General features: G+C 40.4%; 1 protein-coding gene across 2 annotated transcripts in view; it reads right to left on the bottom strand.

Annotated features, from left to right (window-relative positions):
• Positions 1 to 2963: 2963 nt before the first annotated feature.
• Positions 2964 to 18774, bottom strand: part of SPI1 (Spi-1 proto-oncogene) — a 23277-nt gene continuing 7466 nt past the window's right edge. The window contains exons 2-6 of one of the 2 annotated variants that reach the window (XM_006034650.3): positions 17966 to 18059; positions 14573 to 14685; positions 9380 to 9567; positions 4968 to 5124; positions 2964 to 3778 (exon numbers count right to left, since the gene is read on the bottom strand). In XM_006034650.3, coding sequence (XP_006034712.1) covers positions 3462 to 3778; positions 4968 to 5124; positions 9380 to 9567; positions 14573 to 14618 — 708 coding nt within the window. In that variant the 5' untranslated portion in view covers positions 14619 to 14685; positions 17966 to 18059 and the 3' untranslated portion in view covers positions 2964 to 3461. The remainder of the gene's footprint in view (positions 3779 to 4967; positions 5125 to 9379; positions 9568 to 14572; positions 14686 to 17965; positions 18060 to 18774) is intronic. The other variant, XM_006034649.3, reaches the window with a different exon arrangement.

Here is an 18774-nt window from a genome sequence, read left to right as displayed (position 1 = left end):
CCTACCCGGCAGCGGTGGCCCCCCGGAAGCAGCACCCGCCCACGGGCACCCGGCTCAGGCAGTTCCACAGGGCACCGCAGCCGTGGAGGGAAGCACCGGGCCCCTGCACAACTCAGGCAAGCAGGCTCCAGGGAAGAAAAAAAAAGATCAGGCTCGCTGCTTTTTTTTTTTCCTTCAGTGCAGCCTGCCTTCCTGGGCTGCTGCTGGGATGCCTGCTGGGGCTGTCTGCACAGCTTCTGAGACTCACAGAGCCCAGTGATTCCCTCCGCGGCTGCAAGGTAGCAAACTAAAATTCCTTGGAGGTGTTTTAGTTTGCTGCTCCCCAAAGTCATTTGCTGTGCCCCAAAGTCATTTAAGATGTATTATGCTGCCAAATTTGCTACAGTGGCTGGAATTAATGTGCAATATGCCACTGAATTTGCAAACTCGTGTGAACAGCAATCCCATTAAAGCGGTGCAAAAGGGCATTTAACCCGCTTTAATGTGCTATCTGCAAATGCCCCTGGATATTAGGCATCATGTTGCTCATCTGTTTTTTTCCCCAAATTCCAAGTTTTATTTTATATGAGTTCTTGTTCTATTGTTATTTATTGTTTTCTTTCTCAACTATGTCTTAGAAAAATAGGAAAGCAAGGGAGAACTCTTGAGATCTGAGAGCACACCCTGGTGAGCTTGAAATACCAGATTTAAGGACTGCCATTTGTTCTGGCATATTTGCTTTCACAACAGATGAGCTACATTGGAACCATCATAGTTTTCCTGGAGAAGGAAATGATCCTTGTCCATCAAACTACAGTACCATAAGTAGTCAGTATTTTCAAGATCAAATATGCTTTGCAAGCTGTGTTTGGAATAAAGATATGCTTCATGAAGAAAGGAGTTAATCCTCTATTTTCCTGTGAAGCTGTGTTAGAGAGGGAAAATATCTTGTTCTTGGTAAGCTTGCAGCCAAGGAAAAAGTCAGGACAGATAACAATGTCTCGGGTTCAAGTTCTACACTGAAGAAGTTACCAAGACTTCTACCAAGTTACCATGACAGTGGTAGCAGTTTTTCTGGCCTTCCATTGAGAACTGTCTTAGAACTGACCGAGTTAACAATTTTGCCTTAAAGCCTAAAGCCTTCCAGGTTGAGGCAGCTGGAGTTTGAGAGGGGTCAGTTTTGAATACGGATTGATTATATAGTACACAAAGATCATGGATTTATTTCTAAATTGAAAAGGCTTTTCTTATATCAGTTTTAACAATGCTGTGAAGGGTCTCCAAAAAGCAGTGATCTAAAATCAAGCTGAAAGCTTTTTGTTAAAATTAAAAGAAAAAAACAATTTCCTTGGAATAACTGCTGTCTTCAATAGAGAAAGTTTTAAAGTCCTTAGCCAGATGTGATTCTCTGTTATTTCCAGCATTAGTAAATGTATTTACCATATTTTTGAACCAGGCCACTGGAAAAATTACATACTTGGCAGAAAATATCATTATGCATTCTGTTAAAACTACTTCTTCCTGTCTGATTCTAGGGAATTACTGCAGGCCCAGTGATGACATCAGGCTCTACTTCCCCAATGAAACTATTATTGTAGATAAGTGCCTAAAGTTAGGCTGTAGTTTGAAGGGCAAATACAAGGTACTGAACATTGAACTTCTCTTGGTTTCAATGGGAGGTAAAGGTGCTGAGCACCTGCAGCATCAAGATATAAGACATAAAGTTATTTACTGTCCTACATACTTTAATCAGCATGTTTAGTGACCTGTGCCACTGTTTAGTATTCTTAAATAAAAATCAAACTCTTTGATTCAAAGCTGCCTGTCTGATCTGCTTTGGTCTCCTGTATTATGTCATTTACTCTCTGTTCCAGCTGCCTTAACAATTTTTATTATATTTTCTAGATAGTCTTATGGAATCTGTATCATGAGCTTGAATAGAATCTTGCATCTTCTATATAACTCATGGACTGCTTGTCATGATACTTCCTATGTGTATTTCAGGATGTGGTAAACATTTTATTGTTTTGATAGTCTATGACTATCCATATGCTACTGTAATGATTTCTGATTTTTTAATACTTACCCATAGTCAAGAATTTTTAACATTCTCCTAACACCACTTGGATTCTTGTTTATGGAATTCAGTAAAGTTCATCCGTACTTTGCATTGCTACTGATCCTTAGGGCCTAAATCTCCGTTACTTTGCACTTTCTGCAGTAATGTATCTGTGCAAAGTGGTTATAAGATATTGTTTGCTTCACAGAAGTGCATAGAGGCTACAGTTAAGGACATGGGTTGTCAGATCAGCTATGTTTAAAGTAAGGTGGGGGTATAAAATAGCATGAATGCGTGGTAGATACTGAATTGGTAGTATTTACATCCCCTTTGTACTCTCTTACATGGGTGTAAAATGATGGCACAAGCTGCAGGGCAGTATTGACTTCCAATCTTTGAGCACGGACAAACACGAACTCCGTATGCTTTCAAAAAAGGAGGGAGCATGCTGCAGCTTGGGAGTGCACACAGTCCATGTTACACTCATTACTATATATGCATGCATCTGTAACAATACAAGTGAGCTAAATAGCTTCACCCTTAACTTGGGATGAAGTAGTTAGACTTGGAGTGTTTTTTCTACACTGGTACAGGCTTGTGTACACCTAATTGTTACTGTTACAGCATAACTGCTGCTGCAGCTTCCACTCCCCTTTTGAAACTGCTCCAAGTATCCCAATTCATGTTTTGTTTAAGTTCTTGGTGACTTGGAGTGCTGTAGACTCCTTTGTAGTGATGTGCTTTCCCTATTTTATTCGATATTTTATTTATTTCCAGGGTAGTGAGAGGCTGGGAGAGAGATGAAGTATGGATAAGATCTAGTAGCCTCTTCTCTATGCAAGTGACCACACTTTTGAGTTGTTACTGCAGGAACACAATTGAGACTAGTCTGGGAAACAGCTGTCTATCATACAAGTACCAAGGCTTCATTATAGCAAATTTTATTAAATATATACAAGTTATTACTATTTAAACATAATAAGTATCATTCCAAGATCTGCAAACGTCTCTCTAGCTGTTGAGAGCTGCAGCAGAGCCTGTATTAATGCTAGTTTCAAAGCTGTAAGCTAATGCAGTGTCACAGGGTGACACGGCATCACCTTTGAAGGCAAAACTTCAACAAGTTGTATTTTTTAATTACAACACAATTGAACAAATATTTTCTGACAATAATATATTTATACATTTCTTAAATTTCCCAACTCTGTCCAGCTTGTTGGATGGAAGCAAAGAATTCTGTTATCTTTAGGATTCTCAGATGCTGAAGAAGGGAATTCGTACCAAAACATCGGATGTTAAGGGCCCTGTAAAGGTAGAGAGGTGGGCACAGGAAGAAAAGAGAAAGATGCGTCCATCTCCTCTACTGGCATCCAGCCAGGAGGTCGTAATATATTTTTCTTGCATAGGCTCCCAAGAACTGTACTCAGTGAGGATAATGCTTCCTATCGCTGCTTGCCCTTCCCATCACCTCTCCACTAAATTGGTAGGTCAGCTTCTTCTTGACCTTCTTGACTTCCCCTGTCTTGCCATAGTTTCTCAAAGCCCGTGCCATTTTCTGGTAGGTCATTTTCTTGCGGTTACCCTTCTGGATGCCCCAGCGGTTTGCCAGTGCCTCTTTGTGTTTGGAGGAGAACTGGAAAGTGCCTTTTTCCTTGTCTACCCACCAGATGCTGTCTTTCATGTCTCCATTGCGAAGAAGGTCCAGAAGGAACTGGTACAGACGGATTTTTTTCTTGCTGCCTGTGTGAGAGACAAAGAGAGGTGGTGAGGAGAATACTTCGAAGCTTCAGTTGTGTTGTATGGAATGGGGGAGTTTGTACAGTTTGTGTCATTTTTCCTTTTTTCTCTAGCTAACATGTCAATCACATATATTCTTCAATGTGCAGCAGCTACAGTAGTGAATCCCAGTGCAGTGTTGGGTGATCTGTTGCTCTAAGCAGAAAACAGAGCTAGGAATTCCAGAGATCTAATTTCAGCTCTGACACTAATTTGCTTTGTAGCTTCAGGCAAGTGATTTAAAGCCTGATTCACAGAGGTGCTGAGCATACAGATTTGTACTGACTTCAAGTAAAGCTGTGAATGCTTGGCCACTCTGCAAATCAGGGCCTTAGTTTTCCCATCTGCCTACCTACCAGACATGTTGTGAAGACTAATGCCTGTGCAAAACTTCTAATATATAGTGCACTATATTAATGCTGTGAGTTATCTAGTAATTTAATATCGAGTTAGAAAAGGTAGGAATATGGAATTAAGGCTCTGATCCAAGGCCTGCTGTGGTCCCAACAACTTTACAGGGCTTTGGATCAAGCTCTGGGACAGGTGTGCTGGATTCAGGAGAAGAAGCAGGGCTGAGTGACTGGTCAAGATGCACACATTGTAACATCCAGAGAAGAGATTAATTCAGAGCTGCCTTCTAGAAAGGAATGGGGTGCAGTAAGCTGGAGGGCAGTGGGGAATGGAAACCAGTAGTGTAGAGACGTGTCTGGGCACCAGGGGCAAGGGGGAAGTATCAGCTTCCAGTTCATGATTACAAATGTGTGGCTACCAGCAGCAGCTTCTTTTTCTCACCCTTCCCTCCCACTCCAATTGGTGCCTGGGGCAGTTCCCCTGCTGCTCCCTAGTTACGCCACAGAGGGAAACTGTTCCAGAAGGCTGGTACAGTGGAATCAGAGGATTAAACAGCAGAGGAAAGAGCCAAATTGTAAATGGGAAGATGCTGAATTAGCAAGCAGAGCAGAGGAAAAAGGCAAGAGTACATAGATATGAAATCAGGGATAGATAAGGATTTGGCCATTAAACATTCAGCAGACAGGAAGTAGGTGAGGAGACAGTGGAAACTAAAGCTTACAAGCTTAGTTGTTTTTACAGCATCATCCATCAACACCATATCAATGCGATCTGCACATGTCGCCTCTTTTTGTTTACTAACCTGGTTCTCCATGCATAATCCCAGGAGTTGGGTCTACACCATCAGTCTCCCCATCTGATACCTCCAATGGTGGGCTCTGCCTCTCCATGTCTTCCTCATCAGAACTGGGCTGGTGCGGAGATGGGTACTGTAGGCACATCCGGGGCAAATAGGAGACCTGTAGGAGAGGGGAAGAATGGTGGAAGGAGACAGACAAAGAGAGGGGCACCAAGTGAAAAGGGTAGGGGTGGTGGGGAGAGTCACAGAGAAAGTGAGGAAAAGTGACAGGTATATGAGATTATTTAGGACAATACCCAGAGACTTAATTGCTGCAATTCAAAATAAATATGAAGCAGTTTAAATTTATTTATCTGATATTCTCCTGTAAAAAACGTCTTCTATAATCTAGCCCCTCTAAGAGAGGGTGGAATAAAGCAGATCAGTGGAGAGAGAAGCAGATTTTAGTCTACGTTCTCTAAACCTATATAAATCATGTCAGTCCTTAGTGTCTCAGTTTTCTCACTTCTTAAGTAATCCTCCCTTTCTAATCCATGTGATCATCTTCATTGTCAGTCCTCGCAGTCAAGGATGATTGTCTTCCATGAGTGTCTTATCTGTGGGTCTGAAGGTGTCTGATGAGACCGATCCAGGATTGACAGACTCTGTTGCAATTTGGGCACGGGTGCATGGCTCCAGATTCTTGATTCGGTCCACAACACACTGGTTCTGCCACTCCTGCTTTTCCATCTCCTGTTGTCATGAGGTTTCATAGTACTGAGATCCTTGCAACAGATTCTTCCCCTATTTGGGATGATCCTAGGTGATAGTTTCCCATGAGTTGATGTTGATGTTGAATTTTTTCAAGTTGGCCTTGAGGATGTCCTTGAATTACATGGTGCCTGGTCAGGAACAGGGTAGAATTTATTTCTGCCACTGCTCATTTGGCATCTGGTGCCTTAGGGATCATAACCATCTGGTATGAGTTAATGCACAACAGTGCTGGAGCAGATACAGCTTGGGAAGGAGACAGCTGAAAACAACTCTTTGATGGCTACCCCTACTTCCTGTGCTAAGCAGATCTCTGTGCAGGAAAAAATCTGGACCCTTTTCCTTTTCCTTTTGGGATAACAAGGCATTGTGTTATATCACATTACTCTGGATGAATCACATGGAAGTCAGGCAGGGGAGATATAAAAGATCATGAAAATGGTTAACAATAAGGGAAGCTATAGTTTGGTTCTGTGCCACCAATGGAAGGACATTGCTATAGGAATCTAAGTATGGCTAAAAGTAGGGAAAAGTAAGGAACTCACAGCCTCCTTTCTATAAGAACTCCCACCAGTTCAAATATGGTACAGGTGAAATATTCTAAACTGGTAGCTCTAGAGACAGAGAGATAAGACACTCCTCCTTCCCTCCAGCATGCATGGAAGATAGTGTCCTGCGTGTGACACCATTACCCCAGTCATAGGCATTGGATAGGGGATGGATGGTCAGTTTGTGATTCACAGCACCCACCCAACATTGAACGCCTGATCCTTTTCTGATGAGTCTTACATGAGCCTGAAATGTCCCAATAAGTTGTGTGCAAGTGGTTAGTTGAAGGGTGCAGCAGCTGGCGGTTAATGAGTCGGCAGATTGGCTGTAGACGAGCATGGCAGGAAGGGCCAGGATTGGGTAAGAGTGTGTGTAAGTTTCCTGTCAGATCCCCAAGAGTGAAACTCCAGCCCTCACCACAGAGTCACCTTTAGCATTTTACAGTTAAACAAGCTGCAGCCTCAGGGGTAGGAAAAAAGAGAAAGATGGTGGGAGGGAACTGGGAGTGGACTGCTGCCACTTACAGCAGACAAATGGTCCCTCTGGAGAGAGAGAGATTACAGAAGCTCAGGGTAGGCAGAACAGAGAAAAGAAAATGATGCCTGCAGGAAGAGTGGGGAGAGGGGAGTGAGATAGTGCTGTGGAGGAGGGAGGGGGAAGAGTACGGTGCCTCCAGTGGAAAGGTATGAGGGACGTGCACACAGTGCTTCAGGGGGTTGGGTGAGCTGTCCTGATGCTACATAGATTTCCATTTCTGCTACATTTTTGGTAACAGTGATTGCACCAATGTGTGAAATTCAGTATGTGTGATATGTCCAATGTCCTGAAGATATTATGCAATAAGTCACAATGTTCTTGCTGGGGTGTTTTCAGAGACCTATTAATGCAATCATGGAGAGGGGAAGACTTTAGAAACTGCTGGCTACTTTCCACATACTGCTGCTACCTTGGAGCTACTGTTCTCCATTTGTCATTTTCCTTTGTCCACTCCTCTTCACAAGTCCCCTGTGCATTCTTTCCTTCTCTTCTTAAGCAGCCTGTCTTTTTCTTCACATACTGTCTGTTAAGAACTGTTATGAGCAACCTGGAAAGATTTATTCAAAAAGACTTGCCCAAGAACAACTTAGATCTCAAATTGGAGAATGACATGATAGCTATAAAAATTAGGGGCAAACTTACATGACAACAATGGATGTGGTAACAGGCACATTCAGTATAAGGACAAAAATGTCTCCTGCTTCTGTTTCCCTGAAAATGTTTTGGAATAACTGGTTTTTGTGATGCCTATTCTGTTAGCTCCTGCACCAGGAATTGAACCCACTCTCTCCAATACTAACTGCATGAGCAGCTACAACTTGAGTGAAACAGCTAAAACTCCAACCTAGAGGCGGTGATATGGGCCGAACACTTCACATTCTCTGCAACTTTGTATAATGGTAGACCCATGAGATGCATTGACCAGGAGGTTACAGTTACAGCCCAGATAATGTTTTGGAGACGACTTGGACAGAATAGAATTAGTCATATGCCTTTTGTCCTGAAATCTGTGGTGATGGTTGAGTAGAACAAAACAGTGGGATGAACATAATTCACCTCTGCTGTTCTCTGGTGCTGTTTAGGAAACTGGCCAGGTTCCATTCTAATTCTCAGTCTTGACTTGGATCCAGTCACTCTGCTGCGGCAGCTTGTCTGAGAACTGGAACCTGTACAGCTTGAAATTTTACCAGAGGCTGGTTTCCTAGGAGGCACTTTTTGCCAGTCTCTTTGTCTGTGCCTGATTTTCTATTTGCACCTGTACTGGAGGTTCTGTATTTTTCCATACTGTTGAAACTTTATTGAGATCTCAAATTTAGGGGGCTTTGCAATAGATAATTTTTCTGCTGGTATAGTAATTAGCCACCCCAATTCAGGATATTTTCTAGTATGCCTTTTTTTTAATCAGAAATATATACCTATATATCTATAGGTATATATATCTATAGCTATACATATGTATCCTGTTTACTTTGAATAGAGATGGCCAAAATAGCGAACCTGTGTGCAAGCAAAATCTCAACTATGATATCATTGTGGCCAGTAAGAAGCTCCCTTTCTGACCTTTGATTTTGCTGCCTTTCATGTATTTTGTATACAATTTGGATACTGTCTGCCCCTAGGAAACTCCTTATTCTCAAATCATGCAGTTCTCATTATTCTCAATAATAAGCTTGGACAAGTTCCTGGGGACCTATGTTTTAATCTTCAACTGCTAGTCCCCTTTAGCTGGCTGCTCTGCAACATAAGGGAACTCCTTATGGATTCAGACATGCCTAGTGTTCATTAGACCCAGGTCCTTTGCTTTTCACTGCAGAAAGTGGTTGTGTTTAAGTGACTTAGTGCTCTCAGTATAAAATCCTAGTACAGAAAAAGCACAATATTTTGTGTCCTTTCTACTTACAAGGTAAAAAACCTAGGTGCTCTGACCTCTGTTGTTTCAATGCAGAAAAATTACTTGGAATCTGTCTCCCTTTGGAAACACTATGGGTTATCCCCTTGTAAAATCACCAGAGCTGGTTAAAAAATTCCAAAGAAACTTAAAAAAAAAAAGAAGAATTTGCAATATCATTTAAATTAAAACATTTTTGGAGACAACGTTCTGAAGTAGTCCTGCCTGGCTCCTTAGGAGCTTGCCTGCCAGACAGGCTCTGAGTCAGGGACAGTAGGGCTTCCTGGCCCCTGAGCCCAGGATTCCATTCCCTCCTGCGGCAGAGAATTTCAAAGTTGTTGGTCTTTGTTCTGAATTGTAATGAAACCAGATTTTGAAATCCCCAAGTCCTCTGTGCAGTCAATTACCTTTTTGCACACAGGTCTGAAAAGCGTATCTCTTTCAGCAATTAAGGCATTCTGTGAGTCAGGGGGCTGATGACTGGTTGTGTGTGGCCAGCCATTATTCAGAACTTTAGACCAGGACCCCTGTTTAATCCTCTCCCTGGAATGTGTTATATCAAATGTTCATGAGCAGTAACTCTTACCATACAATTGACTAATACATTTGGCATAGCACTATGCACTCTGATGCCCCTTGTTCTCTGCCCTTTATGCCATTCTGACTTCTGTGCAAAGGTTGAAAATCATACCTGGTGGTTCAGCCCAATATGTTGGGCAGGGAGTCCTGAGTCTAGAACGTGCATCTGCTCAATCTCCATGTGCCGGTACAACTGCTGCAGCTGTGGAGGCTGTACACTCTGGAGTTCTGTGAAGTGATTGTCCCCAAAGTTCTCAAATTCACTGTGCATGTGATGTGGATGATAGTCCCAGTAATGCTCTAAGGAAAATAAAAACAATTCATGTGTTAATGGAGGAATAAGAAGCCTGAGCATTTATCTGCTCTCTTAGTTTTCTTATGCTCCCCACCCCTCCTAGTGACAAGCTTCATAACCAGGCCTGCTTGTTTTCAGTTCAGATCTACATTGAGCCTTCTGTTGGTAAAATCTCCTCTCTCTGACCTCTGATATACTTTGAGGGGGATTCAGTCATCTTAAAGCAACTCCTTCACTTTTATATATAATTTTGAAATGAAATTTGAAACACTCCTCAATTTTAGATTATTGTCCACTTCATGCTGTCCCCAAATATCCAGTGATCTTCAGAATTTTTGTATCAACTGTGCACAATTCAGAATCTGACAAGGGAAAGTTGGAGGCTTTGTGAGCTCAGTTTCACTTAAAGCTATAGTAATTTTATGCACAAATTGTGCGCACTCCGTTTTTAAATTTGTCTTTAAACATTTGAATTGATGGATCTTCCATGATGTCTCTGAAGATGTATTCTATAGGCTTATTTAGCTCATTGTCAAAAGCCCTTTCTGACATTCAGCTTGAATTTTCCTTTTATTTCATACACCTTTTCTTTTAATTCTCACTCTCTGTAATGTCCTGAACCAAAATCAGTTTCATCTCACCCTTCACATACTTGCAGATCGCTGTCATGTATCAGTCATCCCACACAATCCCAGCATGTCCTTAATTATCACTTAACCCAACTGTATGTATTTAGCTCTTAATCTTTCCATATTATTCAATATTTCTAGCCTCCTAATCATGTGTTTACTCCTCTCTGAATGCCCTCCTGCCTGCCAACATCTTTCTAATAATGTGATGTACTGATCTGAGCATGTTGATCCAAGTGTAGGTATCCAGGTACTTAAGTCTCGCATTGGCAAATAAACCCCAAGTTTAAAAAAAGAAGAAGAAATGTCTCTCGTCCTTCCCAGCTTGTAAGAGAAATAGCTTGATTAGGATTTGCAGGGGAGGTTTTTTGGTATTTTTGCTTGTTTTTGTATATATGAGTGACTTGTGTCTACATTTGGGTGTGGCTGTGTGAAAAACTTAGTGAGGCAAAGCTAAGTTAAAAAGATAAGTTTTGCATTTAGTTGTAACTGCAGTGAGGTCGTTTTTTTTTAACAGAGATGCATTCAATAATCTGGTCTGAGTTCCAGTGAAAAATCTGTCACCCATGATCAGAAGCCTTTGTCATGGGTTGATAGTTGTTGCAGTAGAATATAGCTGCTATAGAAGCTATAGTAGTCACTGTGGGAGAGGCAATCTTTTGGGTAACAAAGGACAATCTGACAGAGGGCTTTGAAAATACAGACACTATTTTTGAACAGGATTGTCTTCATTGAGGACAGTGCGTTCACAAAAAAAAAATATATAGCAAATAGTACAGGAAAGGAGAAATAATCTATCTTTGTCTCCTCATAGGAGTGGTAAGGGTCTGTAGAAATTCTTTATGTCTGAGTCTCTCTACCAGACCACTTTTTGCTAGCAACCTTTAAATTTCTTCCTTTCTGCTTTTTCTATTCAGTGTCACTCTGTTTGGGAAGGGATGAATGGGTATCTATAGTAATAGCCAGGGAGTAGATGGGTTGACTCACTAATTGTACTCCTTGACCTTTTTGTTGGCTAGCATTTTCTACAGACAACATCTGGAATTTGACAGAGTCCAAAAGTTAAAATTTTCAGAGATGAAACATGGTGGTGATTTCTTTATACCTTGCAATGTGAGAGAGTTTTACTTCCACTTGAAAGAGGAAGTGGTCCCTGTAGGATACAGGAGGATCCTGAAGTTTTTTGGTTACATCTAGCCTGAGAATCCAGTCCATGAGATAGCAAGTTGTGTGAGAGTGGATCCTAGGGGTTACCTAGACTGTTCTTATAGGAGGCCTTGGACTATACTATCAGAGGCATCTTTACCTGGCTAGGAGACTGGCCTCTTTCTTTTCATGTGAAACTAAGTCACTGGGATTCAGTCTTTCACCAGGCTAATCTGCTGCAAAATTCCATACCTGCAACTGACATAAAAGCCACATGGATTTTCCATTTGGTCCAAAAGGCAGTAGCCTATTTTCTATGTAATAAACTAATGTGAGCACATTACAGGAGTGTTCTGCACTCTGTGCTGGTTCATTCATTAGACTGTTCCGGATCTGCTTCACCATTCTAGTACTAATCTTTAAAAAGTCATTAATGGACTGGTTCTGGGTTTTCCAAAGATCACCTCTATGTGGCACATTGCAGTCATTGAGATCAGTTGAAATGTTGTGGGAAACAGAGCTCAGGAAGAAATACAGAGAGGATAGATGCCAGATGTGTTCACTCACAAGTTTTTTACACTGGAGTTTCCCACCATCAGTGACTAGCTTGCTGAAGAGACAGGAATTTACAATTCATATGCAGCCTTCATGATCTTCACTCCTAAATAAGATGATTATCCATTCTCTCAGCACATGGGCTTGAATTTTTCATAGCAATTCTTGCTTCTGTGCCTCTGGCTGTCTCTTTATTTGTTGGAACCTGTTTCAAGGCTTCTGCTACCTTCAGAACTCTCCTCTTTAGGTTTTCCTTGACTGGTACACTAACTTCAAGATTTCTAATTCCTATCCCAGCTAATCATTGTCATACTTTGCCTACTCAGACATGGGTTTCATTTTTACTTGGATTCTCTGATGCTGAAGTACTGTAAACAGTATCTGCATTTCAAACCAATGATGGTAATGTGAATAATGTACCATTTTGGAAATTAAGCACTGTAGCCACATACTGCAGATATGTAACAAAACTGCTCTGGGTCAGATGTTACTGTAGCATGATATGTGTCTGCATGATATGTGTAGCATGATATGTTACTGTAGCATGATATGTGTATGTGAAACACTGCACCCAAATATTCAACAATCACTGTGGAGGGAGGACAGTATTTCTTTTTAGTGAATTATTTATCAGTGAGCTATTTATAATTTAATTCTGCTCCTCAGGGGGAAAAAAAAGTTCCTTAATTCAGTACATTTCACTGACAGTAAAAGGTAAACTATTTCTCTTGCCAAATAGCCCTACAATTATTGTGTTCTAGTGTTGATAGGTATGTTGCACCATGTCAGGTGCCACTAGTGCACAGCAGAAGATATAAATATCTGCCTCTACAGATATATCAGTTGAATTGTGACTCTTTTCTTTTATATTTTTGTGGATCTGAAGTTGGTTATGAGGTATAGTTGTTCTATAATGTTCACCAAGATACAAAAGGAGAGAGAAGAGAGAAGAAAGGAGAAAAATAATCTTAAAATGAAAGTGTCTATTTTGTGGTTCAAGCTCAATGTCAGTAAAAGTCAGGTTAGGTCTACACACAGGAGTAATTCTGAGAAATTTCATTTGAAGTGAAAGAGGATGTGAAAAAAATTCTCTGTTTTAGAAACATGGAGATCATATTTGTTTTGGTCTTTTATGTAGTGAAAGGTTAAAGGAAGGACAAGTGATGAGTCCTGAACTCCTCTCATTACACAAAAAGAAGGTGGTTTGGTTGCACTGGTGGACTGAAAGGCTCCATGCTTATATCCAATATAGAGATGATGGTTTTGGTCTGTGTGTGAGAAAAATAGTTGAAGAATAGCTCCTCCTTTATTCCAGGGAAGATGACATTCTCTTGTCTTTTCTAGATGAGTATTAGCAAGACACGCCAGTAAGATGTAAAGTCAGCTACAAAAAGGTATCTCAGCAAAGAAGAGTCACTGTATCTTGTCTCTCTCAAGAACCAAGCCAACAAAAACCCATAAAGGAAATAAGAGAGAATACTGAGGGATGCTGCTTTTTTGGTTCTCTACAGAAACACTCCCTGCTCAGTGAAATGCTGTTTCCCAAATAATTGTGGCTCATCTATAATGATACCAGAATCTCACTACTTCTCACATTACTAATTAACAAAACTGATAATTCCAGTTATGCCAATGCAAAGCATTCAGAAAGTATTTGTCAGGACCCAAAACATCATGAGATTGCTCGTTGTCTCTCTCTGTCTGTCTTTATATATATATCTATATAATATAAATAATCATTATTAGGTTCTTTCTACTTGTCTGTTGGGTTTTGAGCCTTTAGAGCTTTTCTTCAATGCTACAGAGGCTGGAAACCTTTTTTTGTAAATGAAAGCTAAAATTCTTATGCAATCAAATTCCTCCAGAAACAGGGGCTTTAAAGCCTGCCCCCACCCCAACAAATATCATGAAACCAGTGATAATATCTGTGATAGTTGCCAATACTCACATTTATACATCTATGAACTCCCCTCAGAAAAAGAATACATCTAGTGATTCAATAGCTGGATTTATTTTAAAATTGTTCACTTGCTACATTTATTACATTGACTTAGGTGCTATAATCTCACAGTGATGGGTGTATGTTAGTGAGTTTCTGTTGTATGCTCTTCAGTATCTCCTTAAATAAATATGCAATATGGCAGAAACCATAGTACCAAGAAAATGTATGGAACAATACAGGTACCTCGATAAATCTCTTATAGTTTGTTCTTCACAATAACATTATTTTTCTAGTAGTGGCAGAGGTATAGTGTATCATTACAGCAATATATTTTGACTTTTTTTTATCTGTTTCTAGTCAGCAAAGTCAGAATGAGTATTCATTTTGTCTAGCAATATTTATTTGACAGCCTCACAAGAGCATTAGTCATAAGATTTTTTTGGTTGGGCTTGCAATACTTTTTTCTTTAGCTCCACCACCAGCTTTGAAGTTTCCCCAGTACATCCTGCAAAGGCCTATCATTGATGATTTATGATACTTTTTGGAATATACTTCAAAGTTAACTGGCCCTTCACAACTCTGCCCTTTCCTACTTATTTGTTTGTGTTTTATATCATGTTCTCATTGTTCTTGTTTTTTATCAATCCCTACCTCTTTCACCTTCCTCAATGCCACCAGCCCCCTGTTTATCCACTTCTACCACAAAACCTTTGCACATTCTTTCACATCACTCCTTACTTCCTTGAAGCAGGTTGTAAGGCATCTTTCCTCTACTCCTTGACATCCTTCTTCAAGACCTGCTACTACTTCGATGCTTATATGAAGATGGCCAAATTGAGGCTAGTTGATATCTATAGCAAACAGCAAAAAGAGTTGGTGCATATGCTTTATTCCTTCCTATTACTCTGTGTTTGTTGCTTGGTGTAATATTTGGGTTGTCTGTGGTATATTGTGGGTGTTATCTTAATACAGATAAATAATAATTTATCTGATATGTATGTGGCAGGATACTTAGTTGCTATACTCCTCTCCAAGCACTGGTAGAACTGAATTGAAGGCCTGCTTCTAGGGCAGGAGTGTATGAATAGTTGTAATCATTTAGAAAAGTTAGCAAGAGACAAATGTCCATGTAAACTGGAGACCTGGGAGACCTGTGCTTAAGCGATTCGCTCCTTAGCCATTGGAAGTTGTGTTGTGCATTCTGGTGAGATTTAGGACTTGTAAACATCTGAACAGAAACTGAACAGGTTTTGGAACAGCCTTCCATAGGAACAGCAGATGCAAAATATTAAGCTAATTTTAAGATGGAGTTTGATAAGCTTATGATAGGGACTCTACTGCTTGATTGTTTATGACATCAGGGGATTATCATATCATATGTTTTGACATAGGGCTTTAAAAATATTAACTACTTAATTGTTATAGCCACTGTGAGATGCACAAGTCCCCATTTCATGGATATGGAACTGGAGCCACCAAGAGGTTAAAGTCAACAGTTTCAAACATAGGTATATTAAATCACCTGAATCTGTACATATTAATTACCTAACTCAGGGATCTTAACACCCTTTTGACCATTTTGACTAATGTCACTTGATAAAGGCTATACATGGTAGATGCATCAAAACAGGATTACTTTGTAGTGCTCAGTCTCTTATTTAGTCCAGAATAAGGAATTTCACATCTGGTCTGTCAATACAACCTAAAGTACAAATTTAGGTAAGTGTCTTTTTCAATTAAATGCTCATTGTACAAGGCTATAGGTTGTAGCCATGTTGGTCTAAGGACATAGGCAGACAAGGTTCCTTGGGTGAATCTGATATCTTTTATTAGACCAACCCAAATGGTTGGAGAATAGTTATTAAGCAAGCTTTCAGGTTCAAAAACCCTTCTTTACTTTTCATTCCATCCAGGAAGAGCACACACCAACTGCTGAAACTTCCTTAGCCTGACGAAGGGTTTTTGAACCCGAAAGCTTGCTTAATAACTATTCTCCAACCATTTGGGTTGGTCTAATAAAAGATATCAGATTCACCCAAGGAACCTTGTCTGCCAATGTGCAAGGCAACTTTCTGCAGAAACTTGCTATCTTATTTAATATCTTTTGTTGCCATAGTACCTTGTGCTGTCAGTGTGCTAGCTCTCTTATAAAAAACATAGTTGAAGACTAATTATTCTGTGAATGACAGCCTTCCAGGGAAACTCCCAAGAATTTCAGGAAGTGCTATGATTGGTACAATAGGAGGTGCTTTTCCTTCTGACTCAGTACTGACTCCAGTGTTCCAGCACAGTGCCGGCAGACTGCTGTGCTCTGGAAACAGGTGCGAGTGATTTGATAGCTGGTGCTGTCCCCCTGACTCAGTGCTGAGTCCAGTATCCCAGAACACTTTAAAATACTTAAAAAAGAATATTATCCAAAAGGATAAATATTAATATAATATTATTATATTAATAATAATTATGTGACTTCTTTCCAACAATAATAATGAAGGACCAGCTCAGTTAGCATTCTAACATTTTTCCTGTATTAATATTATTAATATCAAAGGGGTATGATTTTGGCTCTTGTAGGTTCTAACACTCATGAGATATTTAGGCAAACACCATAGCATAGCCCAGGTTTAATCGCAGGTTTAATGGTATTTGTAAAATATAGGACTCCCTGGAATAAAATCCACCAAAAAAACAAGAGGTCCTTCAAGCTGTAGGAAGCACCAGAACATACCTCCTCTTCAACACATGTGAGTTAACACAATAAACTGTCCTAATGCATGTTTCACAGTAAAACAACTTACATCCAATCACTGGTAAGGTAAAAAGAAAAGTCACATTTAACCAGATTGAAAGAGAAGAAGTTTATCAGGGTCCTGGAGAGATACTGAAGGTTTCAGTAGGGGCAGCAGCCAGGAAAGCCCAAGAAGGTAGAATGGATTATGTGAGGTTGAAGGCAAGCAAGAACTCAGAGAAACAGACTTGAAATAGAAAGAACAAATGGGTAAATTGTACAGATACTCTCTCAGGAGAAAGTCCCCAGGAGTGATTGAACCCTGGTTGTTCCCAGATTATTTTTCTCCTGGGGCAGCCATTTTTACTCTGGAAGAAAAATCCTGAACTTCTGTACACTTGTGGTTTCTCCTGGGAGAGCAGTGACTCTCAGGAGACACTGAATGTCTGTATGAGGCCTGAGTAATCAAAGCTGAAGACAAGTGTGGCAGACACTGAAGTGAAGTCAGACAATTAGGATAACACAAATCCAGGTCCAGGGAGTTCTGAAACCAGGAGAGCAATTTGGATTAAGAAATGGATAGAAGACAGTGAATAGAATGAAGGATAGAGGTGATATGATGCAAAATTCTGCAGCTCCTAGAAGCTCTACATATCATTTCCATGCCTTTGAGGTTTCTCTTCTGTGATACACCTGCTAGACTGGATCAGTGTCATAGTGTTGAATAAATCAGTATTATTATTAATTCAGAAGCACATGCATTTACTCCATAGATCATAGTGACATATTTGCTCATAACAACACAAGATATGCCATAATGGGTCAGACTACAGGTCGATTTAGCCTAGTAGTCTGTATATCACAGTGGCAGAGAATGGATGCCAAGGAAAAGAATATTTATCCAGACTCGCCTACCCAGACTCATCTCTCCCCTTTCCCTCTTTCCTTACAGTTTCGGGGTCCTAGGAAGGCTATGTGGAGGCTATGTCCCTAATCATGATGTTTATTAATCACTAAAGGACCTGTCTTGCATGAATTAGTCCAATCATGCTTTGAGCCTGTTTAAATTATCAGCCGCTATATCATATTATGGTGGAGTGCCACAAGTTAAATACATGCTGTATGAAAAATAACTTCCTTTTGTTTGCTTTATACTTGCTACTGAATTCATTGTATGTCCCTTATTTCTTGTATCACAAGAGAGAACAAGTAGTAAACCCCTATTTGATTTTTCTATGCCATGAATGATTTATGGAAGCCTCTCCATATCACTAATCTTTTTGTTGCCTTTCACTGTACTTTTTCTATTTCTGCTATATCTTTTTCCTTTCCTGAAGGCCCTCAAACTCCTTTCTTGAGTATCCTAGGATGTTGCATGCACCAAAGAGATATTTTTTTTAACTTACCACCATGACTGTCTCCATCACTGTTGAGATATTGGTAATAGTCATGGGGCTGTCGGTAGAGGTCTGACTCATAGGTTACCATGTCTTCAGAGGGCTGCAGAGAGAGGAGGAATAATTAGACCTGTGAGCAATAGCAAAGCTGCTTTGCAGATCAGTCAGGGACAGAGGAATACCAAGGCACTGTCTTCAGGGAAGGTAAGGGGAAAGTAGGGGCTTCAAAAATACTTGTTACAGTAGGGAATAAGAAAAAAAACCAGAAACCAAAAAGTGCCTGAAAAAATGGGAGCTCACCCCCTGGGGGCCAATGGGAAACAGCAGTGCTGCTATCTGGAAATCAAAGGCGAAGAAACGTATTTATCCTGCTCTGTCCCCTTGTTTATTGTCGGGGAAAAATAATTCAAGAACTTGTGTAATGCTGTCAGAAAGGTCTGATTTTGGGCATAAGCATAAGCCAGGACTCTCTTCTACCAGCACAGGTTTCCTTAGGTGAACCTCCAGTACTGGCAGACATCTGCTGTCCTTCCTCCCCACCACTGTGGGCAAAAACCTGCCCTAAAGGTTCATGTGGGTGATCCCGGTGAGTGGTGCTGCGGTTTGTGGCTGTTACTGGTTGGACAGAGGGGACTGACAGTGCTGGGGCCCAAGGACTTAAACATTTTTTCCTCATCACTTGTCAATTACCAGTGATTCGAATAAAGCATTTGCATTGTTCTCCCAAAAATGTAATTTTCAGGATAGAGAAACAAACACTGGATCCTAAGTATGCATATTATATTACTAATTAATTGTGCATCTTATTTAGTTTATCA

This window comes from Alligator sinensis, unplaced genomic scaffold, assembly GCF_000455745.1.
Source record: "Alligator sinensis unplaced genomic scaffold, ASM45574v1 scaffold686_1, whole genome shotgun sequence".
Taxonomy (NCBI): Eukaryota; Metazoa; Chordata; order Crocodylia; family Alligatoridae; genus Alligator; species Alligator sinensis.
The sequence above is the reverse complement of the archived record's forward strand: the minus strand, read 5'-3'. Positions and strand labels throughout refer to the sequence as shown.